The sequence below is a fragment of the Mobula hypostoma genome, chromosome 21 (genome assembly GCF_963921235.1).
Source record: "Mobula hypostoma chromosome 21, sMobHyp1.1, whole genome shotgun sequence".
Lineage (NCBI taxonomy): Eukaryota > Metazoa > Chordata > Chondrichthyes > Myliobatiformes > Myliobatidae > Mobula > Mobula hypostoma.
In genome coordinates, this window is record NC_086117.1 from 58,365,855 (window position 1) to 58,391,269 (window position 25,415).

A 25,415-nucleotide genomic window follows, 5' to 3' on the forward strand; every position below is an offset into this window, starting at 1 on the left:
GAGATTAGGAAAAACTTCTTCACACAGAGAGTGGTGAATCTGTGGAATTCTCTGCCACAGGAAACTGTTGAGGCCAGTTCATTGGCTATATTTAAGAGGGAGTTAGATATGGCCCTTGTGGCTACGGGGATCAAGGGGTATGGAGGGAAGGCTGGGGTGGGGTTCTGAGTTGGATGATCAGCCATGATCATAATAAATGGCGGTGCAGGCTCGAAGGGCCGAATGGCCTACTCCTGCACCTATTTTCTATGTTTCTATGTTTAAACATGGAACGTGACAGGCCCTTCTGAGTTCCCAATTTCTCCCCAGATTTTACCGTTTACCTACTCGTTCAAGTTATAGAGTCATAGAAAACTACAACACAGAAACAGGACCTTTGGCCCACCTAGTCTGTGTCCAACCATTTAAACTCAGAGTCTCATCAACCAGCACCATAGCTCTCCGTATCCCTCCCATTCATGTACCTCTCCAAACTTCTCAATCATTGCTTTTGAAATCTTATTCTCCACTTTGGTCTGACAGCTCATTCCACACTCGCCACCCTCTGAGTGAAGAAGTTTCCCATCATGTTCCCTTTAAACTTTGCACGTCTTCTCCCCCCCCCCAAAAAACCCAGGATTCTAGTTTTAATCTCACCCAACCTCAGTGGAAAAAGCCTGCTTGCATTTGCCCTATCTAGACACTTCATAATTTTGTATACCTCTCTATCAAATCTCCTCTCAATCCTCGTATGTTCCAAGGAATGAAGTTCTGACATATTCAATCTTTCCTTATGATGCCAGTCCCCCTGCGCCAGCAACAGTCTTGTAAATTTCTGTGTGCTCTTTCAAACTTATTTACATCTTTCCTGTGGGCAATATACAATGACAAATTAACTTATCATTCCTCACAACGTTGGCACTTGGGACTACCCAGAGGAAACCTGCGCGGTTGTGGTGTGACACAGCACTGAGGTTGGGATGGATGCCGAGTGGAGACGGCCTTTCTGCCATCTGCACCACTATACTGTTCCTGTGTAACTAATGTAAACTAGGAGAGCTAATTGGCTAATTACTGGTAGGTTTCATTCAAGGTCCTGAGTTAAAAATTCAAAGTTAATTTATTATCAAAGCGCATATATGTCACCATTTTACTTACTGCCCATTAAGCCACTGGCATTCAGGGCAGCAGTGTAGGTCCTCCATCTCTGATGGCGGTCAGGGCTTCTTCAAGTCAGTAGCTTCCTCTTGTTTTTCATAACTGTCAATCATGCAAGTCCCGGGTGGAGACTCAAGAATACCATCACACTCAGATGTAGGAGGGATCATCATTGCTGTTTCCGTAGCCTTTTTTTTTGGATCAGTCAGGGTTGTTAGCCCTGAGCTGTATCCCCGAACCTGGAGGACCAGTGGACCACTCTTAGTCTGTCCTTTACCCTTTGGCCTTTTTGGCATGAGTGACCCTAAGCATAAAGTCCTGAATCCAGCCAGTGTAGCTCTCTGGGTCATTGAGACATGCGAGTCTCCAAACCCTATGGCAAGGTTGTGGTCCTCTTGAAGGATGTCACCATATACTACCCTGAAGTTCATTTTCTTGCGGGCACTCACAGTAGATCCAAAGAGACACAATAGAAAAAATATTGCATGTAAAGATGGAAAGGTTGAATATGCTGGGACCTATTTCCCCTGGAGCAGAGGAGAAAGAGATTTACAAAACTGAGGAGAATATAGATCGGGTTAAAGCAAGCAGGCTTTTCCTACTGAGCTTAGGTGAGACTAAAGCTAGAAGTTATAGGTTAAGGGTGAAATGTTTAGAGCAGGGGTTCCCAATCTTTTTTTGCCATGGATCAATACCATTAAGCAAGGGTTCCATAGACCCCAAGTGGGGAACCTGGTGGGGAATGTCTTCACTCAGAGGATGGTGTGAATGAGGAATGAGCTGCCAGCAGAAATGGTGGATGCAGATTTAATTGCAATGCTCAAGGACAGTGTGGATGGGTACATGCTTGGAAGCAGTATGGAGGGCGATGGTCCAGTTGCAGTTGGTGGGACCAGGCAGAATAGCAATTTGGCATTGACTAGATAGACCAAAGAGCCTGTTTCTGTGCTGTAGCACTTAAGTACAAAGTTATAAAACTGGGGCTAGGCACCATGCAGACTCACTAAAGAAATGAATTTTCATCTAATCGAAAAGCAGTGAATTGCAAACGTTTCAATTGGAAGTGGTGAAATTTCAGTGGCTCTGGAATTCAGCTTTTAGTTTGAGAGAACCCTATAGAACAACACTTCAGAAGTTCATGCTGCAAGTACCAGCTGTTCAGTTTCTGTTTAATCCTCAAGGTCCTGTAACTTTTTTTTTACCCTTTTTTACATTTCTATACAAGACAATAAGACATAGAGAGGAGATAGGCCATTCGGCCTGTTGAATCTGCTCTGGCATCCAATCATGGCTGATTTATTTTTCTCCTCGCAATCCCAGTCTCTTGCTTTCTCTCCATATTTTTTGCTGCTCCTACTAATCAAGGAAGCGGCGCAATAGTTTTGTGGTTAGCGCAACGCTTCACAGTACCACCGACCCGCCGCTGCCTGTAAGGAGTTTGTACATTCTCCTCGTGAACGTGTGGGTTTCCTCAGGGTGCTCCAGTTCTAGTTTCCTCCCACAGTCCAAAGTAGTACCAGTTGGTAGGGTAAATGGTCATTGTAAAATGTCCAGTGATTAGGCTAGGGTTAAATCGGGGATTGCTGGGCAATGTGGCTCAAAGGCCTATTCCAAGCTGTAGCTCAGCAAGTAAAACCTATCAACCCCTGCTTTATATATACCTAATGACTTGACCTCCACAGCCATCTATATTAGAGCAGAGGTTCCCAACCTTTCTTGTGCCATAGCAAGGGGGCCCTTGATTTAGAGGGATTATTTGTTTAACTAGTCCTTTTAGTATTATAGGTAAACAGTCTGGTCAACAGGTAAAAATGAAGTAATGTGTTTTTACTTCTCATTTATTGCAGGTACAGTTTGTTTACGGCCTTTCTGCCACATGTACTGGGGCTGCTCTCGAGTAGGGTGTTCAGGATGCTTGGCAAGATTTTGTGGTAAACAAGTTTCTGTTAAGCATTTCTACTTCAAAGATTTTCTGTTATCAATAGTGTCAAAGGGGTGGCATGGTAGCAAAGTGGTTGGCACAATGCAGGTGACCTGGGTTTAATTACCGCTACTGCTTGTAAGGAGCTTCTACGTTCTCCCCATGACTGCGTGGAATTCTTCCAGGTGCTCCGGTTTCCTCCCACAGTGCCGAGACATACTGGTTGGTACGTTAATTGGTCATTGTAAATTGTCCTATGATTAGAGGCTAGGATGAATATCGGGGAATGCTGGACAGTGGCTCAAAGAGCTGGAAGGACCTATTCTGTGCTGTCTGTCAATAAATAAATAAATCACCTGTATCTCTCATCTGGTCTCGCATAATACCTGCCAGCTTGTACTCCTTCCCCACCACCTTATTCTGGTTCTGTTCCCTTCCATTCCAGTCCTCATGAAGAGTCTCAGCCCAAAGTGTCAACTGTTTATTCCCCCTCCATAGATGCTGTTGGACCTGTTGAGTTCCTCCAGCATTTTGTGTGTTAAATCACTTGCTGTTTGATTCAGATACACATTTGTTAGTAAATTCTAGTTCTTGGTGAATGAATCACTGAACCTGCTTGCAGCAAGAACTATTCAGAATTGAGCTGAAGAGTGGCAGGATAAAACTTTTCCAACAAGGTATTTATCCACCAGCCCTTCATCCAATGATGTTATTGTCATAAGCCCCATCAGAATTTGAATGGAAAATCATACAAAAGGAAATGGATTTGGCCCAGGGTTTACATCACGGGGGAAAACCCTCCCAATCATTGAGCACATCTGCGTGAAATGCTGTTGTAGGAAAGCAGCATCTATCATCAGAGATCCCCACCAACCAGGCCAAGATCTTTTCTCGCTGCTGCCATCAGGTAGAATGCACAAGAGCCTCAGGACTCACACCACCAGCTTCAGGAACAGCTACTACCCATCAACCATCAGGCGGTTGAATAAAAGGGGATAACTACACTCACCTGCCCATCCATTGAGATGTTTCCACAACAAAAGATCTCACTTTAAGGACTACATCTTGTTATTTCATGTTCTCATAATTCAATACTATTTATTTATATTTGCATTTGCACAGTTGTCTTCTATGCTGTACTTGATCTTTCATTGATCCTGTTTACAGTTACTATTCCATAGATTGTTGAGTTTGCCTACAGGAAAAAGAATCTCAGAGTTGCATGTGGTGACATGCATGTACTCTGATAATAAATTTTACTTTGAACTTCGAATCTGGAGGAGTGGTCACCATTGATAAGAAACTGGCCCTGACGGCACATCAAAGTTCAAAAGCGTTCAAATTAAATTTATATCAAAGTACGTATACTCTCCCGAGATTCATTTTCTTGAGGGTATTCACAGTAAATACAAAGAAACAAAATAGAATCAACAGAAGACCATAAACAAGATGGGCAAGCAACCAGTGTGCAAATACAAAAAGAAAAAATAAGCAATAATCATCAGGAACATGGTCCTTGAAAGTGAGTCCATAGGTTGTAGGAACAGTTCAGTTCAGAGGTAGGATCTCCAGCAGTGATCGACTAGCCTCATGCCTTCACAAAGCCTTTTTCCCTAAAGGATGGTTCACATTTGGTCTCATTGCATTGTTCCCAAAGCCCTGTTACACTAAGTTAGTTCAGGGATCTGAACGACAAGGCTGGTGAAGGGTACCTTATATGATCTCAGGTTTGAAATTTTTTTTTTAGTGTTGAGACGATCCTAATCAATTATGTGACTTTTTTGTTGGCAGATATAAATTTTGGAGAAAAATGTTTGGATGGAATATTGAACAACAACACGTTTGAATCTGATATCCTGAAGGTAATGTGCAGAAAGAAAATCTTTTCTGTAAAATTGCATATAAACTTTACCTTTTAAAAATGAGCTTTTTAGCCTTTGATCAGGGAAGAGTAAATCCATCTGTCAGGGTTTAACAGATTGTCTACCAGTCTGTTTGTTAATTTATTGAGATACAGCATGGACCTTCTGGCCCTTTGAGCAGTGTCGTCCAGCAATTCCCCAGTTATACCTAGAGCCAAATCATGGGACAGTTCACAATGACTAATTAACCTACCAACCTGTATGCGTTGGACTGTGGGAGGAAACCCACGCAGTAATGACGTGGGTGGGGGAACATACAAACTCCTTATAGGCAACGGCGGGAATTGAACCCCAGTGGCTGGTACTGTAAAGCATTGTGCTAGTATTAACCCAGTAAAACATTAGATCCGATGTTCACATTATGAGCAGAATATACATTGGAACAAGATGGTGGTGAATATTGCTAGCTCGGATTGAGGCATTTGATGTTGTGGTGTTCAAGTTTGGCAATCTGCTTACAGACATTTCATCACCAGTTAAGGTGACATCCTCAGTGCACATTTGTTGGTGTTTCTCTCTGGGAGTGCTGACATTTATATAGCCCACCCTCCCCCACCCCTTTCTCTTGTTTCAGTTCTGATTGGCTACCCCTTTCAGTTGACCTTTGAATTCTGTTGGCTCTTATTTCTTTGGGTCTTGGGTTCGCTGGCTCTTAGGAAAGCTGGTGTCTATGAATCAGGGCCAAGACAAGCAAACAGCAAGTTTGGAGGTGTCACCTCGACTGGTGCTGAAACATTTACAAGCTAATTGCCAAGCTCAGTGAACACCACATCAATCAGTTGAACTAGTTGTCAGAAATCCACTTGTGATTATTCTTACTTGACAGTAATATCTCATGATGTGATATTTTTCAGAATTACCTTGCATCCAGAGGCCTTACTTGGAAAGAGATGCTGCAGGAAAGCCTTTTAGCTCTTCAGAGAGGAACATTTGTTCTGACAGGTATGTTTAATTACAATTCAAACATTAAAGACATGCTAAAACTAACTTTTCACTTTGTGAAGGAAGCATTGAAGCACTTTTCAAAGTGTACTCACTGTGGTAGTCTGTGGGTGGGTGAGGTACATACAGGAGGGAGACTGAAAATCTGGCTGAGTGGTGCCACAACAACCACCTCTTATTCAATGTCAGCAAGACCATGGAGCTGATTATTAACTTGAGAAAGAAACCAGATGTTCATGAGCTAGTCCTCATCGGTGAATCAGAGGTGGAGAAGATCAGCAACTTTAAATTCCTTGGTGTTATTACTACAGAGGATTTCTCTTGGGCCCAATACAAGTGCAATTACAAAGAAAGCACAGCAGTGTCTGCTTCCTTAGATCTGGTATGACATCTAAAACTTTGACAAAGTTCTGCAGATGTGTGGTGGAGAGTATATTGACTGGTTGCATCACTGCCTGGTATGGAAACACCAATGCCTTTGAACGGAAAATCCATCACAGGTAAACCCCTCCCCACAAAGGAGTGCCTCTACACAGCACTGTCACAGTAAAGCAGCATCCGTCATCCAGGACATGCTGTCTTCTTGCTTCTGCCATCAGGAAGGAGGTACAGGAGCCTGAGAATCTACACCACAAGGTTCAGAAACAGTAATTAACCCTGAACCATCAGGCTCTTGAACCAAGGGGGATAACTTCACTCAACTTGCCCCATCTCTGACGATTCCCACAACCTATGAACTTGTCTTCAGGGACTTTTCATTGAACATTCTTGATATTTATTGCTTATTTATTATTATCATTTCTTTGGTTTGTTTTTGTATTTGCAGTTTATTGATTTTGTACATTTGTATTGATATTGTTGTCCCTCCTGTTGTGTGCAGTCTTTCATTGATTCTGTTATGTTTCTTGGATTTACTGGGTATGCCTGCAAGAAAATGAATCTCAGGGTTGTATATGGTACTTGTTTGTAGTTTGATAATAAATTTACTTTGAACATAGGCAGCCAGCTTACACTCAGCAAGGTACCACAGATGTCTATAAAATAATCTTTTTTTCTATATTGACTGAGGGGTAAATGTTAGAACATAGAACTTAGAAGAGTACAGCACAGGAGCAGGCTACTTGGCCTACAATGTTGTGTTGAGCCAGCTAAAAAGCAAATCAAAACACACGAACATTAATCCCTCCTACCTACACCATGTCCATATCCTTCCATCTTCCTTATATGCATGTTCCTATCCAAACGTCTCTTAAAAGCCTCTGAAGTATTTGCCTCTACTACCATACCAGGCAGCACATTCCAGGCATCCACCCTTGGAAAAACGTGCCCCTTCACCTTTAATGCATGTCCTCTGGTATTAGACATTTCAACTCTGGGAAACGTAATTTCTGTCCATTCTGTCTATGCCTCTCATCATCTTATAAACCATTATCAGATCTCCCCTCAGCCTCTGGCACTGCAGAGAAAACCACCCAAGTTTATTCAGCCTCTCGTGATAGTACATGGCCTCTAAACCAGACAGCTGTCGATCAAAATTCAAAGGATCTTTCCATGGTGTGGCATCTTTTAAATGTACCTGAGTGTATGGACTTGGGTTAACGTCTCATCTAAAAGAAAGTACCTTGGTGCTGAACTGAAGTACTAAACTGGATTTTGCAGGCATATCTTAGGGTTCAAGACTGTTTAATATCACTTTCAGTACTCGAGTGAAAAGGAGAATGAAGTAATTGTTACTCCGGATCTGATGTAACCCCAAAAAACCCACAATAAAATAAAGAAAACAATAATGGGGTGCGGGGAAGGAGTAAGAAGCTGGTAAGAAGGGGTAAAGGGCTGAAGAAGGAGGAATCTGATAGAAGAGACCAAAAAGGTCTGGGCTGAGGGAAATAGGATTCCCACTGAGAAAACCCTTCATACTCTACTCGGAGGTCAGTAGATACATTCAGCTATTGCTCTTAGTCATAAAATAAGATTGGCTAATTATTGGGAGCTAAGAGAATAATGGTTTGGGGACAATGGAACAAGGTAGATGATTTGCTGTGCCTTTAACTGAGCGAGTAACTCCAGTGACCCATTCCAGCTCCTATTTCTGATATTTTCCTTCCAGCCTCTCTCATTGTGAGTGAGCTTTCCAATTCAAGATTGAATGTCATTTTCAGTACACAGGCGTACATAGAACATAGAATAGTACAGCACAGTACAGGCCTTTCGGCCCACAATGTTGTGTCGACCCTCAAACCCTGCCTCCCATATAACCCCCCACCTTAAATTCCTCCATATACCTGTCCAGTAGACTCTTAAACTTCACGAGTGTATCTGCCTCCACCACTGACTCAGCCAGTGCATTCCACGCACCAACCACTCTCTGAGTAAAAAACCTTCCTCTAGTATCCCCCTTGAACTTCCCACCCCTTACCTTAAAGCCATGTCCTCTTCTATTGAGCAGTGGTGCCTTGGGGAAGAGGTGCTGGCTATCCACTCTATCTATTCCTCTTAATATCTTGTATACCTCTATCATGTCTCCTCTCATCCTCCTTCTCTCCAAAGAGTAAAGCCCTAGCTCCCTTAATCTCTGATCATAATCCATGCTTTCTAAACCAGGCAGCATCCTGGTAAATCTCCTGTGTACCCTTTCCAATGAGTCCACACGCTAGGCTTGCTGAGGAAGTCAGAAGGCATGGTATCCAGTTCCGATACAGCACAAAAAAACCACATTAAGATGAAGACCATAATAAAAAATCAGAATAACTTGTATACATTGGTTGTCCATCGTGTCCAACGATGATGGGAAACCTCTACGGAAGAGTTTTTAAAGTGAAAAGACCATTGTACTGGGGTAGTTCACTCTCAACCTGAGAAGTCCAGTCCAGTGGTACGAACAGGCGTCACGAAGTGGGGTTTCCTTGGTTGCCGGGGGTGACCATGACGTTCTTTGTGCCTTGTCATGCCCTTCACTCTCTGTGGAGCATTGCACTACCACCTTCCTGCCCATTGGATCTCACTGTAGATCTCATCCATCAGTCCGTCAGAGCTAACTTTGCATGCTAGGATGGGCATGACCTTGTGTTGGCTGACCTCACCTGGTTTAGCCTTCTTGTCGAAGCTTATACAGAGTGATTGTATGTCCATAAAGTAACGCTAGGCACAGGGGTGTCTGAACGTGAGACTGACAGGAAATGATAAAGTAACGGTAGTTGGGGGTGTGGAGGGGTGGGTTAGTGAGTGGAGGTGTTGATCAACTTCATTGCTTGGGGTAAGTAACTGTTTTGAGTTTGGTGGTCCTGGTGTGGACGCTGCATAACCTCCTCCTGAATGGGAGTGGGACAAACAGTCTCTCTGAGCAGGGTGAGTAGGATCCTTCATGATATTACCGGTCCTTTTCCAGCACCTTTATGTATATATGTCCTTGGCGGTGGGCAGGCTAGTTTTGACTACCTGTTGTAAAGCCTTCCTGCGTGCGGCAGTGCAGTTGCCATAGCAGGCAGTGACACAGCATGTTGGCGTGCTGTCTACGGTGCATTGTAGAATGACATATGACATGGATAGGTGTGCATAGCCCAGCCCTCTTCAGCTTCAGAAATCTCTGTTCACTTTAGAACTTCTAGAAATATAAACCCACACAGTTGTTTTCCTCCCAAGTAACTACACAAAGGTCTTGTATATAAAAGAAAGCAGGGGTGGGGGGCACTTGGACCACAAAGCTGTCATCTGGTATGATTGTGGCTTAAATCTTGCATTGGTTTTAATTTCCATGTCTGAATGTACTCATTGATCTGGCATCTTTCACCCTTTGGGTTATGAGATCCAGTGACTATGTGGGGTCCTCTGGTTTCTTCCCACATTCCAAAGATGTACTGGTTAGGGTTAGTAAATTGTGGGCAGACTATGTTGTCGCCAGAAGCCTGGTGACACTTGCAGGCTGCCTCCAGCACACTCTTGGACCCTATTGGCGGTTGTCACTGAAATATGGCAGATAGAATTTAATGCAGACTAGTGCACTTTGGTAAGGACCTGAGGAGTGTGGTAGAACAAAGGGAACTGAGAGTACAAGTCTGGTATTCATTGAAAATGATGCCACAGGTAGATAGGGTATTAAAGAAAGCTTCTGGTACAATGACCTTCATAAATCAGTGTATTGAGTTCAGAAGATGGGATGTTATGTTGAAGTTGTAAGAGACGTTGGTGATCTAATTTGGAGTATTGTGTTCAATTTTGGTCACCTACCCACAAGAAAGATGTAAACAAGGTTGAAAAAGTACAGAGAAAATTTGCAAGGATGTTGCTGGGTCCGGAGGACCTGAGTTGTAAGGAAAGATTGAATAGGTTAAGACTTTATTCCTTGAAATATAAAAGATTGAGAGATTTGATAGAGGTATACAAAATTATAAGGGGTATAAATTGGGCAAATGCAGGCTTTTTTCACTGAGGTTGGGTGGGACTACAACTAGAGGTGATGAGTCAAGGGTGAAAGTGAAAAGTTTAAGGGGAACATGAGGGGGAACTTCATTCAGAGGGCCGTGTGTGTGAAATGAGCTGCCAGCGCAAGGGTTGTATGCGAGCTTGATTTCATTGTTTGAGATAGATAGATACATGGATGGTGGGGGTATTGAGGGCCTTAGTCTCGGTGCAGGTTGATGGGAATAGGCAATTTAAATGGTTCGGCCTGGGCTAGATGGGCCAAAGGGCCTGTTTCTCTGCTGTATCTTTCTATGATTATGACAATGCATTTATTGTACATTTACACATTTTTTGTTCCTGCTTATCTATTCTTCCCCTCTAAGTGAAAGATTTCACATGACCTGGCTCTCTCCCCAACTGCATGACCTCTCCCCATCTGCCCCTTCATTATTTAATCTAAATTTGCTTACCTTTTCCATGATTTACCTTCCTACCTGACTTAATACCAGCAAATATTACATTTAAGTCTTTGCTCCAAGTGAAACGTGAAAATGGCCGTTTATTCTTTGTCTTTGATTCATTCTCGTACAGCTGTGGAGGCCAATCACCGGGTATGTTTTAAGCGAGGGTTGATCAGTACTTGATTGGTAAGGTTGTCAAAGGTTATGGGGAGAAAGCAGAAGAATGAGGTTGAGAGAGATAATAAATTAGCCATGATTGAATGGAAGAGCAGACTGATGGACTGAATGGCATCAATCTGCTCCCATGTCTTACGGTTTTATGCTTAAAGATAGTGTTTTTCATCAGAATCAGGTTTATTATCACCGGCATGTGACATGAAATTTGTTAACTTAGCAGCAGCAGTTCAATGCAATACATAACCTAGCAGAGAGAGAGAAAAAAATAAACAAAATATAATAACAAAATCAATTGTCTATATTGAATAGATTTAAAAGAGTGTGCAAAAACAGAAATACTGTATATTTTTTTTTAAGTGAGATAGTGTCCAAAGCTTCAATGTCCATCGGATGGCGGAGGGGAAGAAGCTTTTCCTGAATCACTGAGTGTGTCTCTTCAGGCTTCTGTATCTCCTACCTGATGGTAACAGTGAGAAAAGGGCATGCCCTGGGTGCTGGAGGTCCTTAATAATAGACGCTGCCTTTCTGAGACAACACTCCCTGAAGATATCCTGAGTACTTTGTAGGCTGGTGTCCAAGGTGGAGCTGACTAGATTTACAACCCTCTGCAGCTTCTCTCGGTCCTGTGCAGTAGCCCCTCCATACCAGACAGTGATGCAGCCTGTCAGAATGCTCTCCACGGTACAACTATAGAAGTCTTTGAGTGTATTTATTGACATGCCAGATCTCTTCAAACTCCTAATAAAGTATAGTCGCTGTCTTGCCTTCTTTATAACTACATCGATATGTTGGGACCAGGTTAGATCCTCAGAGATCTTGACACCGAGGAACTTGAAGCTGCTCACTCTCTCCACTTCTGATCCCTCTGAGGATTGGTATGTGTTCCTTCGTCTTACCCTTCCTGAAGTCCACAATCAGCTCTTTTGTCTTACTGACCCTTGAGTGCCAGGTTGTTGCTGCAGCACCATTCCACTAGTTGGCATATCTCACTCCTGTGTGCCCTCTCGTCACCATCTGAGATTCTACCAACAATGGTTGTATCGTCAGCAAATTTATGGATGGTATTTGAGCTATGCTTAGCCACACAGTCATATGTATACGGAGAGTAGAGCAGTGGGCTAAGCACATACCTCTGAGGTGCGCCAGTGTTGACGTCAGCGAAGAGGATATGTTATCACCAATTGCACAGACTGTGGTCTTCTGATTAGGAAGTCGAGGATCCAATTGCAGAGGGAGGTACAGAGGCCTAGGTTCTGCAACTTCTCAGTCAGGATTGTGGGATGTCCTTTTTGCCATGTATAGATTCTACTCTGTTCTGTTTATAGATACCAGACCAAATGGCCAACGTGTCATGATGGGGGTCTCATGCTTTCTACTGGAACAAGAGGGGGATGATACTTCGCTGTTTGTGCATGGGAGGGGGGAGAGGGGCTTTGGGGTTCTAATGTTTTTCTGTCATTCAGTCTTTGGGGTTTTTTCTTCTATTTCGTGGATGTCTGCAAAGAGTAAGGATTTCAGGTTATATACGGTATATATTCTCTAATATTAAATTGAACCATTGGGATTGCTCTGGAATCGAAGAAATCCTGAAACTTCACAGCCAGTAAATTCATGAGTCTTCAGTCTCTTCAATTAGTATGTAGGCCATTCTGGTCCAAGGGATTTGTTGGCATTTTAATCCCATTAATTTCTCAAGTGCTCTTACTTTAGTAATGTTAATTACTTAACCCACTTGATATTACAATGAATTTCATGCAATCAATTAGTAATGCTCCTTTCCATTGCTGACTTTATTGTGCATGGGATGTTTCCTATGATGGGGGAGTCTAAGACCAGAGGGCACAGCCTCAGAATAGAGGAACATCCATTTAGAATGGAGTTGAGCAACACACACAAACGTTGGGGGAACTCAGCAGGCCAGGCAGCATCTGTGAAAAAGAGTAAATAGTTGAGGTTTCAGAACAAGACCCTTCATCAGGAACTTCTTTAGCCAGAGAGTGCTGAATCTGTGTAATTTATTGCCTCAGGTGGCTGTGGAGGCCAAGTCATTGGGTATATTTGAGGCAGAGGTTGATAGATTCTTGATTAATTGGAACAGGAAGGGTTGCTGGGAGGGAAATGGATCAGGCATAATAAGATGGCGGATCAGACATGATGGGCCAAATGGCCCAAATCTGCTCTTATATCCTATAATTTTATGGTATAAACTTTGTATCCCTGTCATCTGACCACGTGGGAACTTTTTGAGTTGGAAATGAAAAAGCTTGCCTATGAGTCGGAAGTGTATCAAAATAATATACAATTGTTCCAATCTGTTTATTGCAAGCTTAACTGCATCAACAATCCTATATTTTTAAACAGATTATAATGTTTCATCAAATGCTGTTCTCTGTTACTGCTGTGGACTACATAACTTCCGCGAGCTGGCTTATCAGTACAGGCAGAACATTCCGAAAGAGGAACTTCCAGGTAAGCTTCATATATTTATTGAGATACAGCACCAAACAGGCCCTTTGAACCACGCCACAGAGCAAACCCCTCTCTTCCCCTGCCCCACCTCCCCTCCTATTTAACCCTGGTAGCCTAATCAATAAGACAAGTTACAATGATTAGTTAACCTACCAACTCGTACTACTTTGGACTGTGGGAGGAAACCCATGTAGTCATGGGCAAAATGTACAAACTCCATAAAGGGTGTTGAACCTGGGTCACTGGGTCTGTAAAGCTTTGTGCTAACCACTACATTATTGTGTCACAAGTAACAATTCATCAACTATTAAGAAATTCCGATCTTACTCACTTAACAAAAAAAATGCTGTCATTTTGCATTGTTTTTCAATAACAATCCAGCATGTGGATACAATAGCACTTGCAGTTTCAGCTGCCTGGGTGGCAGGATGGTGGAACCAAGGACAACATCCAGTGCAGACTCAGCAAAGCTAGAAACATCTTCAAATCATTGAGCTACATATGGGGATCATCCAAGTACAGCATCCACAAGGTGAAGCTGTACCAGAGCTGTGTTCTGTCCACACTTTTGTACAGGTCAGAATGCTGGCGTATGACAGAGAACAACCTTGCCAAGCTGTTGTCATTCCATATCACAAGCCTCCAGAAGATCCTCTGATCTTCCCGGCCATGAAAGATCTCCAACTACGCCCTACTCCCTCAGTGTCATCAAGAGCATAGGTCCATAATCTTCATGAGGAAACGTTGGAGATGGATTAGGTGCGTGATGAGAAGAGAAGCCAACTCCATCATCAAGATAGCACTTCATTGAACCCCTGAAGGGTGGAGAAAATGTGGAAGACCAAAGACAACTTGGCTCAGTACCGTAGAGGCAAGAATGAGGGCCCTGAACCACACCTGGGGTATAATAGAAAAGATGGTCAAGGACAGACAGAGATGGAGGACCTTCATTGCTTCTCCTAATGCCAGTGGCATAACAGGCATAATGCTGCTGATGTGGATACAACATGGCATCTACAGGCCCTTCAACCCACAATGTTGTGCTGACCTATATAAATCTACTCCACACCCTTCCCTCCTACACAACCGATCTGCAGAATCAGGTGTAGTATCACTGGCATTTGTCATGAAATTTAACTTTTCAGCAGCAATACAATGCAACACATAATAATAGACAAAATCTTAACTGCAGTAAGTATATGCATGTATATCAAATAATTAACTAAGTAGTGTAAAAAAAAAGGTAGTAAAATCGTGTTCATGGGTTTGATGTCCATTCAGAAATCAGATGGCAGAGGGGTAGAAACTGTTCCTGCGACACTGAGTGTGTCTTCAGACTCTGTACCTCCTTCCTGATGGTAGCAATGAGAAGAGGGCATGACCTGGGTGGTGGGGGTCCTTAATGATGGACGCTGCCTTTTTGAGGCATTGCTCCTTGAAGATGTCCTAGATACTATGGAGGATAGTGCCCATGATGGAGCTGACTGAGTTTACAACTCCCTGCAGTTTTATTTCGATGCTGTGCAGTAGCCCCGCCCCCACTACATCAGACAGTGATGCAGCCAGTCAGAATAGCCTCTGACTGGTAGAATTTTAATAATAGTATTCAATTGAGGAATTTTTAGTTTATATTGCAATTTATTGATCTTGCAGGTTCTGTAACTGCACGTCCAGACTGTTACTGGGGTCGAAACTGTCGAACGCAAGTTAAAGCACATCACGCTATGTAAGTACCACAAGAGGTTAATTGATTCCTTGTTTGAATTGTGGATCCTTTGAACGTGTTGTCTGCCACTTTCCAGTTGGCCTTTCATCTGGCATGAATTCAATACAATTTGCTTCTGTTACTTAGTAATTTGAATCATAAAGGCCACAAACTGAGAGGCTTTGCCATAGCACTGCAGAGAGTGAGTTAGATCTCTCTTTACAAAGCATCATTGTGTCCTCCCATCGGTATATTAAAGCCTTGCGTGTCCTCATAAGAACTGATTTATGAAGGGTTGACTGTAGCCATGGAGGAATGGATTTTATAACTTCTCCTTTTAGGGCTACAGATTTTTTTTTTATTGAACCTAAGCAGAAATTTGATCATCTGTTGTCGAATGCAAGAAATGGTCTAAAATAAGTTCGTTATTTTGGCTGAGGAACTTTACAACAATTTGTGTAGCACCAGTACTGCTTCCTTAATGTTTGAATGGATTATAGTCCATTCGTCTCTCCCACCCGGTACTTGTAAGCTGAACAAGCCCCTATACCACCTCCCTCACTACCATTCAGGGGCCCAAACAGTCCTTCCAGGTGAGGCGACACTTCACCTGTGAGTCTGTTGAGGTCTGGTGCTCCCGATATAGCTTCCTGTATATCAGTGAGACCCAATGTAGGTTGGGAGACTGCTTCACCGAGCACCTGTGCTCCATCCACCATAAGAAGCAGGATCTCCCAGTGGCCACCCATTTCATTTTTACTTCCCATTCCTATTCTGACACGTCAATCCATGGCCACCTCTACTGTCGTGATGAGGCCATACTCAGGATGCAGGAGCAATAACTTGTATTCCATCTGGGTAGCCTCCAGTCTGATGGCATGAACATCGATTTCTTGAACTTCTGTTAATGCCCCTCCCCAGACTTCACATTCCTGTTTCCCCCTCACTTTATCTCCTTACTTGCCCATCTAGAATGGTCTTCCCCCTTCCCTTTCTTCCGTGGTCTTCTACCCTCTCCTTTCAGATACCCCTTATCCCGCCTGTTACCTCTTTCACCAATTGACTTCTCAGCTCTTTACTTCACCCCTCCCCTAACCCTGACCTCATCTTTCTTCCCAGTCCTGATGAAGGGTCTCAGCCCAAAACGTTGACTGTTTGCTCTTTTCCATAGATGCTGCCCAGCCTGCATTTTGTGTGTTGTTTAATGGTATGAATATTGACTACTTCTGGTAAACAAGTTCTCTCCCCCTCCCACTTCCTCTATTCCTCACTCTGACTTTTTACGAGTACTTCTCACCTGCCTATTACTTCCCCCGGGTCCCCTCCTCCTTCCCTGTCTCCTGGCGGTCCACTCTTCACCCCTAGCAGACTCCTCCTTCTCCAGCCCGTGACCTTTCCCGCCCACCTGGCTTCACCCATCACTTCTAGCTGGCTGCCTCCTCCTCCCCCTCCCACCTTCCCCCTTCCTTTCCAGTCCTGAAGAAAGATCTCAGCCCAAAACGGTGACTTTTATTTCATTTACATCGATACTGCCTTCCTCCAGCATTTTGTATGTTGCTTTGGATTTCCAGTATCTACAGACTTCCTCATGTTTAAATTCCTTATCTGTTTTGTATGAATTGAAGAGTATCATCTGAATTGGTATTAACTGGGAAACATTTTGGTGAAATCCAGCCATTTTATTTTCATTTTTTTCTTCTTCCAGGAAATTTAACCACATCTGTGAACAAACTCGCTTCAAGCACTGAAGATATTCGATGTCAAAGCCATTGCAGCTCCTAGAGAATGAAGATTGAATGGATCTGAACTTTAAAAATAGTCTTTAGAAAACTTTCTACAAATTTATGAGGCTCTGGAGCATTGTAAAAATTTATACCTAAAAGATGAAAGGGCAAGATATGGACCAGCCGGCACAAAATTCACCCATTTTTCTGCTGTGGTAGGAACATAGTGCTTAGAGCTATGAAAATGGTTACGTTAAAGATGCACTGCGCACAATTTCAGATTATGGCTTGCAAATATTTACTCTAGTACTGTAATGTCACATTTTCCACATAAAATTAATTCTTGTTTTGAAACTGCTGTGCAGTTAATATAAGAGTATAATTTTTTTTAATTTAAAACAGAAGAACTGGAGATGCATCTTTTAAAATTGTTGCTTTTATTGAGCAAGATTCCAGGGATATTCATTACAAAATAGTTAAGGCACTGAGAACATATAATTTCATGTCCATTCTGGTGACTGCCCAGAAGTATTTCTTCAACGTCTTTTGTAGAAACTGAGCTTGTAAAGATTTAATTTTCAACAAAGTATTTTAAGTGGAAGATTCCCGTGGACTGCTATGGGAGCTGATTTCATTCCTGACTGCACACGCCTTTTTACTGCAGACATCCTAAACGTTTAGAATTTGGCAGGGATTGCTCACTGACGGGGTGATATTGGCCACCAATGATAGCTAAAAGGGGTCAGATCTGTGGTTGTTAAAGTAAACCTGTGCAGGAGAATTTGTCTGCCAGCTGTACTTACCTTCTGTTTTTATTGCATTTTAATGGATTGGCCGAATGGTCCATGACCTACAGCGTGGAATGTGGGGGAGGTGATACTCTTGTACCCATTCACTGGTAGGAGGTGAAGGCACACTTCTCCCACAGCTTCCATAAGAAAGTCATTGTGAATTGTTTGCTGTTTTTATAAATTGCTTCAGGGTTTTTCCAAGTTTAGAATCCTGTCTGAGATTTCCTTGTGTGAGTTAGTCCTTTGTGTGTTAAGCACCAACTCCTTGTTCAAGTGACCATGCTTTAAGGAGCCACTGGCTAGTGAGTGTCAGTGGGCTTTTTATGGGAGTCTTGTAGTCACATCTGAATGAATCTTCAATTGACATTGATGTTCAAATGGTTTAACTTGATATCAAAGAGTGTGTACAGTATACAACTGGAAATTCTTACTCTTCAGACATGTCTGAATCAGAGTCAGGTTTAGTATCAGTGGCATATGTCATGAAATGTTGTTTTGCAGCAGCAATATATTGCAATACCTAATTTTTTTTAAAACCTATAAATTACAATAAGAAATGTATATCTTTAAAAAAAAAATTAGGGGTCCAAAAGAGAGCAAAGGAAAAATGAGCTCGAGGATGTTGGTTCGTTGTCCATTCAGAAATCTGATGGCTGTGGGGAAGAAGCTGTTCCTAAAACATTGAGTGTGTCTTCAGGCTGCTGTACCTCCACCTGGATGGTAGCAATGAGGAGGCGTGTCCTGGGTGATGGGGGTCATTAATGATGGACATCTTAACACTGGAAATGCTTGGGACTCGGTCCAGAATTCTGTACTGAGAAACCTGAGGCTATTTCAGATCAAGTATGTGCCTACTCTAGATTATAACTGATGGGAGTACTACAGCACAGCAGCAGACCCTTCTGCCCACAATGTCAATGCTAACAATTGATTCTATTTACCTTGCCGTACTCGGCAAAAAATAAAAGTCATAGAGCACAGAAAACACCCTTCAGCCTGTCCAGTCCAGGCTGAACTGTTACTCTGCCTAGTCCCATTGACCTGCACCTGGACCATAGCCCTTCCTATCCCTCCCATGTACTTATCAAACTTCTCTTAATCACTGCAGTTGAACCCACATCCAGCACTTCTGCTGGCGGTTCATTCAGCAATTGCACCACATTTCTATTCTAGAAAACAGATACTTCCTGTTCACTATACCTATGCCTCTCATGATCTTGTGAACCTCAATCAGGTCTCCCCTCAGCCTCCGACACTCCAGAGAAAACAACCCAAGTTTGTCCAGCCTCTCGTGATAGCGCATGCCCTCTAAACCAGACAGAATCCTGGTAAACTACTTCTGCATCCTCTCCAAAGCCTCAACATCTTCCCAATAGTGGAGCGACCAGAACTGTACACAATACTCCAGATGTGGCCTAACTGAAGCAAACCTCATTAAAACCTTGTGCTTAAGTAAGGTACTAGAGCTTGATCCCCAGAAAAGCATTTCACTGTCAGGAGGAAACCAAATACTGTACAGTGTACCTCTGATCTATTTCAGAATACATTTGAATCCAAAGATTCTGGAGGTGTGAATTAAAAGTTCCGAAAGTGCCTAGCAGGTCAGACAGCATCATTTTAATATTTCAGGCTGATGAAGTTTTGTCAGACCTGGGCGAAGTTAGAAATGAGACAAGTGTCAAGTAGCAGAACAATGGTGGGGTGGGGGGGTGGTCGTTTTGGAAGAACTTAATTAAGCCTGTCACCTCTAGTGGAGCACAGGCCACTAACAGTAGCTTCCCAGAGTCTTCTGTCCTGGACCAGTCTTTCACATTGTCCCCAGATTTGGCCCATCTTCTTGGTGTAATCCTTCTTTTCCCAGCATTGGGGTCTTCTGAGCTTCTGTTGGTGTTTCTGTAGCGCTGGTTTTGCTAGCCCAATGCCCAACACCCCCCCTCTTTCGGCAGCCAGGTTTGAGACTGTAAATGGCGGGATTTGTTGTGGAAGAACAAATCCGTCTGATTTCCCCTCCATCTGGGCTCTGAGAAAGTTGTATATTGGTTTTATTTAACAAAGCCCTGAAAAGGGGTAACCCTGTGGTTTATGTATCATAAAGCAAAGGGGTGTATTTGTCCCAGTGTGGCTGTACCAGTTATTTGAAAGAGCTTCCTATTCCCAACTTTTCCCTATAGTTTTAGCCTTGTTTTATCCATTGTTCACATCGGACTTGGAGGCCACTGGTCGGGGTTTGAATCTGGGTGGTTTCTTACACACTTTCCATCTGTGCTGGGTCCCACCAAGCAACTTGGCCTTGGGGTTAAAAATAAGCAGACAAAAATGCTAAAGAAACAGCAAGGTTGCCGCCCAACGTGCCATAAGGCATGGAAAAGGAACAACAATTGCCAACAAAATTGTAAATTTTTATTTAAAAAAGCAATTCTTCAGCTGCAAGGCAACTTACATCCTGTGACATCTCTCCATTAAGTGTTATGAACATTTCCTTTACCATTTTGTTCTTTCAGAATAAATCCTCTTCCACTTCCTTGCATTAAATTCCATCTGCCTGCTCTGCCACTATCCATCCCTGTCGCCTTTGCGATTATCATCACTTAGCTTCCTACCAAACTTCCTGTTAGTTTTGTACACTTGCCTTGTGTCCCAAAGGTTATAATTTAAGCTAGTTTGTTACCTTCATGAATTTTACACTTACTGGCATTCAGAGCAGCAGTGAAGGTTCTCCATCTCTGTCTGTCCTTGGCCATCTTCTCTGGTGTGCCCCATGTGCTGTTCAGGGTCCTTATTTCTGCCAAGTTGTGTTTGGTCTCCCGCGTTTTCTCCACCCTTCAGAGGTCCAGTGGGACTGTCTCGATGATGATTGTGGCGTGTCCTCTTGATGACAGTGAAGGAGTAGGGCATGGTCTTCTTGGCCAGAAAATGTGGAGCATCTTGGTCTTGGCGTGTTCAAGGGCACTTCGTCATGGCTGATTCGTTTTCCTTCTCGGCCTCAATGTTCTGCCTTTTCCCCATATCCCTGCACACCTTGACTAGTCGAGAATACTGGTTGACATACTGGTTAATTGTTCTGTGATTAGGCTAAGGATTAAATAGGTGAGTTGCTGGGCTGGAAGGGCCTGTTCTGTTCTGCACTGTGTCTCTAAATAAACACATAAACGACCAGCCTCCAGGAGCATTCTTACTGCCTGTTACACTGCTGGTGTGTAGGGCAGCAATGAAGATCCTCCATCTCCGGCGGTGCTCAGTGCTTTCTTCATCACATCAGTAACTTCCCCTCGGTTTTCACTACTGTCGGTTGCACGTGGAGACTCAGGAATACCATTGCACACAGTTGTAGAAGGATTCTTCATTTATGTTTCCGTAACATTTTTTTTGACCAGTCAGGGTTGTTAGCCCCGAGCTTGGAGGACCAGAGGACCACTCTTAGTCTTTTTGACATGGGTGACCCTACCAAGAGTCAAAGGACAAGGTTTGTCTCTAGCCAGCATAGCTCTCTGGGTCATTGAGGAATGCAAGCCTCCGAAACAAGATTGTGATCCTCGGAGGGAATTTCAACACATCATTATCTTAGTTGTATGAATCTCCATTGATAGGTTGGCACTGGTTATAGCGGAGGCCACCAATGTAGCTTGTTCGATCTTGCCTTGATTCCACCCCCCCCCCCTTATGTTCACTGGCATCCTAGTCATTTGCCCACGTGTTACTGGACTTAACTTTGAACCTGCATTCTGGAATACAAGGGTGTTGATTCTTCAGATTGGCAAAGTTTCAAGCTCTGTGGTGCCTTTTCAATGCTGCATAAACACAACTAGACTGGCTGCTTTTGCTTAAGTACACATTTTATACTGATTAAAAGCAGTTAAGTGAGATCAGTTTCCAAATCTCTGCAAAAACTATCCAGTACGATTGAGCAAGGTGTTCAGCGGAAGTGAGCATTACATCCAGTTGCTCTGCTTAGGAATTCACAATTTTCAATCCCCACAGGTTGTTGATTCTTACTTAGTTTATACCTTGGCAGCGGGGGAGTTCCATAGCCTCGGTTGTAGCAGGGATTAGGTCTCAAGCTGTAGGCTTGCCTGCTGCTGCAGTCCAGGTGAGTAGACGCCAGAGGCGGTGTAGCGTGGCATCCATACTCAATTGGGAGCTGGCTTCTCCCGTTGGTGCTGCCCTCCAGTGGTTGATTAGTGGAATGACAGGCAGGATCTGTGCCATCAATTTATGGGGCATGTTGCTCAGGGTCTTGGACTATTTATGTTTTCTTGAGTGCCTTTTTTTTAATTTGCTATTTTGAAAGTGCTGTGTATGTTTTGCAACTTGGCCCTAGAGGAACACTGTCTTGTTGGGCTGTATCCATGTATGGTTGAATGATAATTAAACTTAATTTGATTTGATATTTACTGAACAGATTTCAAAGTTTCTGCGCAAGCCAAGTGAACAGAACATGGAGAGCTGGAAGTCTTGAGATAGAAAAGAAATGCTGATTGCAGAGAATTCAGATAGGATGCACCTACAACAGGAAGACCAGAATACATCAGATGCTGTAAATCTAAAATATAGTGTCAAATGCTGGAAATGTTAATGAAGGGTCATCTACCAGAAATGCTACCCACTTGTACCTCCACAGATGCTGGAAATCCAGAGCAAATCTCACAAAATGCTGGAGGAACTCAGCATTTCATCTACGGAGAGGAATAAACAGTCGACTTTTTGGGCCATGACTGAGAAAGATCTCCCCCCCAAAAAGTCGACCGGCAGAATCAGGTTTAATATCATTTGCATATGCTGTGAAATTTGTTATGTGGCAGCAGTACATGTCAATACATAATAAAAACTGTAAATTACAGTATATTTAAAAAGTTAAGCAAAAAGAGGGGAATAAAAATAGTGAAGTTGTCATGAGTTTAATGTCCGTCCATTCAGGAACCTGATAGCATAGGGGGAGAAGTTGTTCTTGAATCTTTGAGTGTGTGCCTTCAGGCTCCTGTACCACCTCCCTGATGGTAGCAATGAGAAAAGGGCATGTCCTGGGTGATAGCATCCTTAATGATGGATGCCATCTTTCACTTGTTTTATTTTGAAGCATTGCTTCATGAAGACATCCTGGATGCTGGGGAGACTAGTGCCCATGATGGAGCTGACTGAATTTACAACCTTCTACAGTTTATTTCAATACAGTGTGGTGCACACCCCCGCCCCCCCCCCCAAATTACCAGGCAATGATGCAGCCAGTTAAAATACTCACCACAGTACCTCAGTAGAAATGTGAGTTTATTCATTTCTGTAAATACTGCCTGACCTGCTGAGTTCCTCCAGCGTCTTGTGAGTTGCTGCCTAACTTGACTGCCTCAGCACTTTCTATTAATTTTAATATTGATTGCTGCATATTCCAATTCTTAAGTGAATAAGGATTCTGTGCATTTTAAGCCATATTCCAGAGGCAAACCTAAGCAATAAGCACTTGAATCAATGTATAAATTGTGAGTCAGGTGCTGGTTAATGAGGTAGTGGGTTCCAGGGTCTGTTTCAATACTGATGAATTCCTAGATATGAGGAGCTTATGATAGAATTAAATTGCTGTAACCATCGGCGATAGAAGCAGAATTAAGCTATTCAAGTCTGCTCTGTCATTTGATCATGGTTGATTTACTTTTTTCTCTCAACCCCATTCTCTTGTCTTCTCGCCGTAACCTTTGAATCCTGACTAATCAAGAACTTACCAATCCTCGCTTTAAGTACACTCAATGTCTCCACAGCCTTCTGTGGCAATAAATTGTACAGATTCACCACCCTCTGAAGAAATTTCTCCTCATCTCTGTTCTAAAGGGATGCTCTTCTACTCTGAAGGCTGTGCCCTCTGGTCCTAGACTCCCCTACTGCAGGAAACGTCCTCTAAGTCAGTTACTTTTGCACTGATCATCACCAGTACAGTTCCAGTGTAGAATCTGGTATTGCAGAAAACCATCCAACCCATTGTCCAAGTGGTAACACTTGAGTCCTAGTATTGTGTCAAGTGTTTGAGTGCGGCAGTAATCCTAAATGTCGCACTTCCAGAACTCTGGGAAATTGTAGCTGTTATGAGTGCATCTTCACCTTAGCTCCAATTACGTTTACATTTTTGGCTTGAAGTTACCACTTTAACAATAAATTGTCTGGTGCCATTCCCTTGAGATTTGATTTAACCAGGCTTTCTGAAAATAGTATCACTGTATCCTGAGAAAACCCACAAATGCTTTGTCTTGAGTGATGTGGATGCCAGAACGTAGTTGGCCGGATTCATCTCGTCCTGCTTTCTAGGCCAGAGTTAACTGCCCATCAGATTTAGAATTCTTTCTCATGTTTCTCCTTGTAGTCTCCTCCCTTCCTAAATCTGCAACCTTCCCACTCGTCGTTTCCAACCGTGAGCACTTTCCTTCTGCCACATTGTCATCTTATGAATCTTCTCTTCCTTCAGCCCAATATTTCTAGCTCTGCATTTGGTAACTCTGGGATTTTCTGCATCTTCCTCCTCTCAAAATTCCAAAACAAAGCATCAGTAGCACTGGACAACAAATTTTTTTGAAGGTGTTACTTCCTCAGATTTTTTTTGTTTATGATAGACCGCTTGAAGCGGAACACAAATATAATTTCAGACTAAGTGTATTGCGTAGGAACTTGAAGAAACAAGAAGTTAACTCTTATTGAATGCATACTTAACTACATAATGGTGCTGACACTTGCAAACGTTAAATTAAGCAAAAAATGTTTTGTTGATTTTCATTTGTACCCGGTATCTGAGGCTTCTCACTTAAGTCTTCAACAATAATCAGCCAGCATTGATGGATTCCAATTGCACTAATACCATTTTCTCCATGACTGCAAAGTACTGGTGAAACCTTTTACCATGTTCGTCACTCAGTGCCAAGATTTGCAGGGAAGAAATGGGAATGCAGAAAATGAATCTTTAGTGACATGTTGCACATCATAGTTTTGTGTGCTTGAAATATGCTGTCAACCAGCTACATGTAGCTTGGTGCTCTGTAGTTGCCAAGAAAATGTTCAACAACATCTTTGAATGCCTTCCATGCGATTTTCTCTGGTCCCACTAGAAGTTCTTTGAATTGCTTGTCATTGATGACTTGTTTGATTTGTGGACCAACAAAAATGCCTTCCCTAATCTTGGCATCTGTTATTCTAACTTGAATTATGAATTGAAATAACAAAATATAGGCTTTTTTTAAAATTATAGGTGATGGGAAAATTTCAGTGATTTTCATGATCAGCAGCCACAAATCCATAAGAAGCACTCAAAAGTATTCAGGAAGCAAAATCTGTGTGTTCAGTGAAATCAGACAAAGATCAGACAATTTACTGCTAAAGTGATACCTTCAAGCCAAAAGGGAGAAGATGCATCATAACAGCTACAGTTCCCCAAAGAAAACTGAAGGGTTTCTGGTCAAGATGGTGCCTGCGTACAAAGCTCCTTCGGTGGACATCTGGACAGATCATGAAACCATATATTCCACTTTTATGGGTCTTTTACTTCTGCTTTTCATCTTGAATGTGATTCTGGAACTATTGAAGCCAGTATTTGCAGTTTGGAGATCATTTGGGTGTTCTAGCACTCTGCACTCTCCAAGAAGATTCTAGGTGGCAAGAAGGCTACAAGAAGGGGCATGAGCGATGTTCAACTCCATTTTGCTGCTTAAAGGTTCCATTGCCTGCCGATTAAAGCAACGAAGGAGATTGAAACATCCAGGTGAATGCGGAGGGCGAGCACCGGTTGCCTGTCTTTTGA

At 42.8% G+C, this 25,415-nt stretch overlaps 1 protein-coding gene across 1 annotated transcript in view; it reads left to right on the forward strand.

Moving 5' to 3' along the window:
* Positions 1 to 24,142, forward strand: part of chfr (checkpoint with forkhead and ring finger domains, E3 ubiquitin protein ligase) — an 88,587-nt gene extending 64,445 nt beyond the window's left edge. The window contains exons 11-16 of the mRNA XM_063074100.1: positions 2,985 to 3,068; positions 4,850 to 4,920; positions 5,835 to 5,922; positions 13,320 to 13,427; positions 15,081 to 15,153; positions 16,838 to 24,142. Coding sequence (XP_062930170.1) covers positions 2,985 to 3,068; positions 4,850 to 4,920; positions 5,835 to 5,922; positions 13,320 to 13,427; positions 15,081 to 15,153; positions 16,838 to 16,880 — 467 coding nt within the window. The 3' untranslated portion in view covers positions 16,881 to 24,142. The remainder of the gene's footprint in view (positions 1 to 2,984; positions 3,069 to 4,849; positions 4,921 to 5,834; positions 5,923 to 13,319; positions 13,428 to 15,080; positions 15,154 to 16,837) is intronic.
* Positions 24,143 to 25,415: the final 1,273 nt, after the last annotated feature.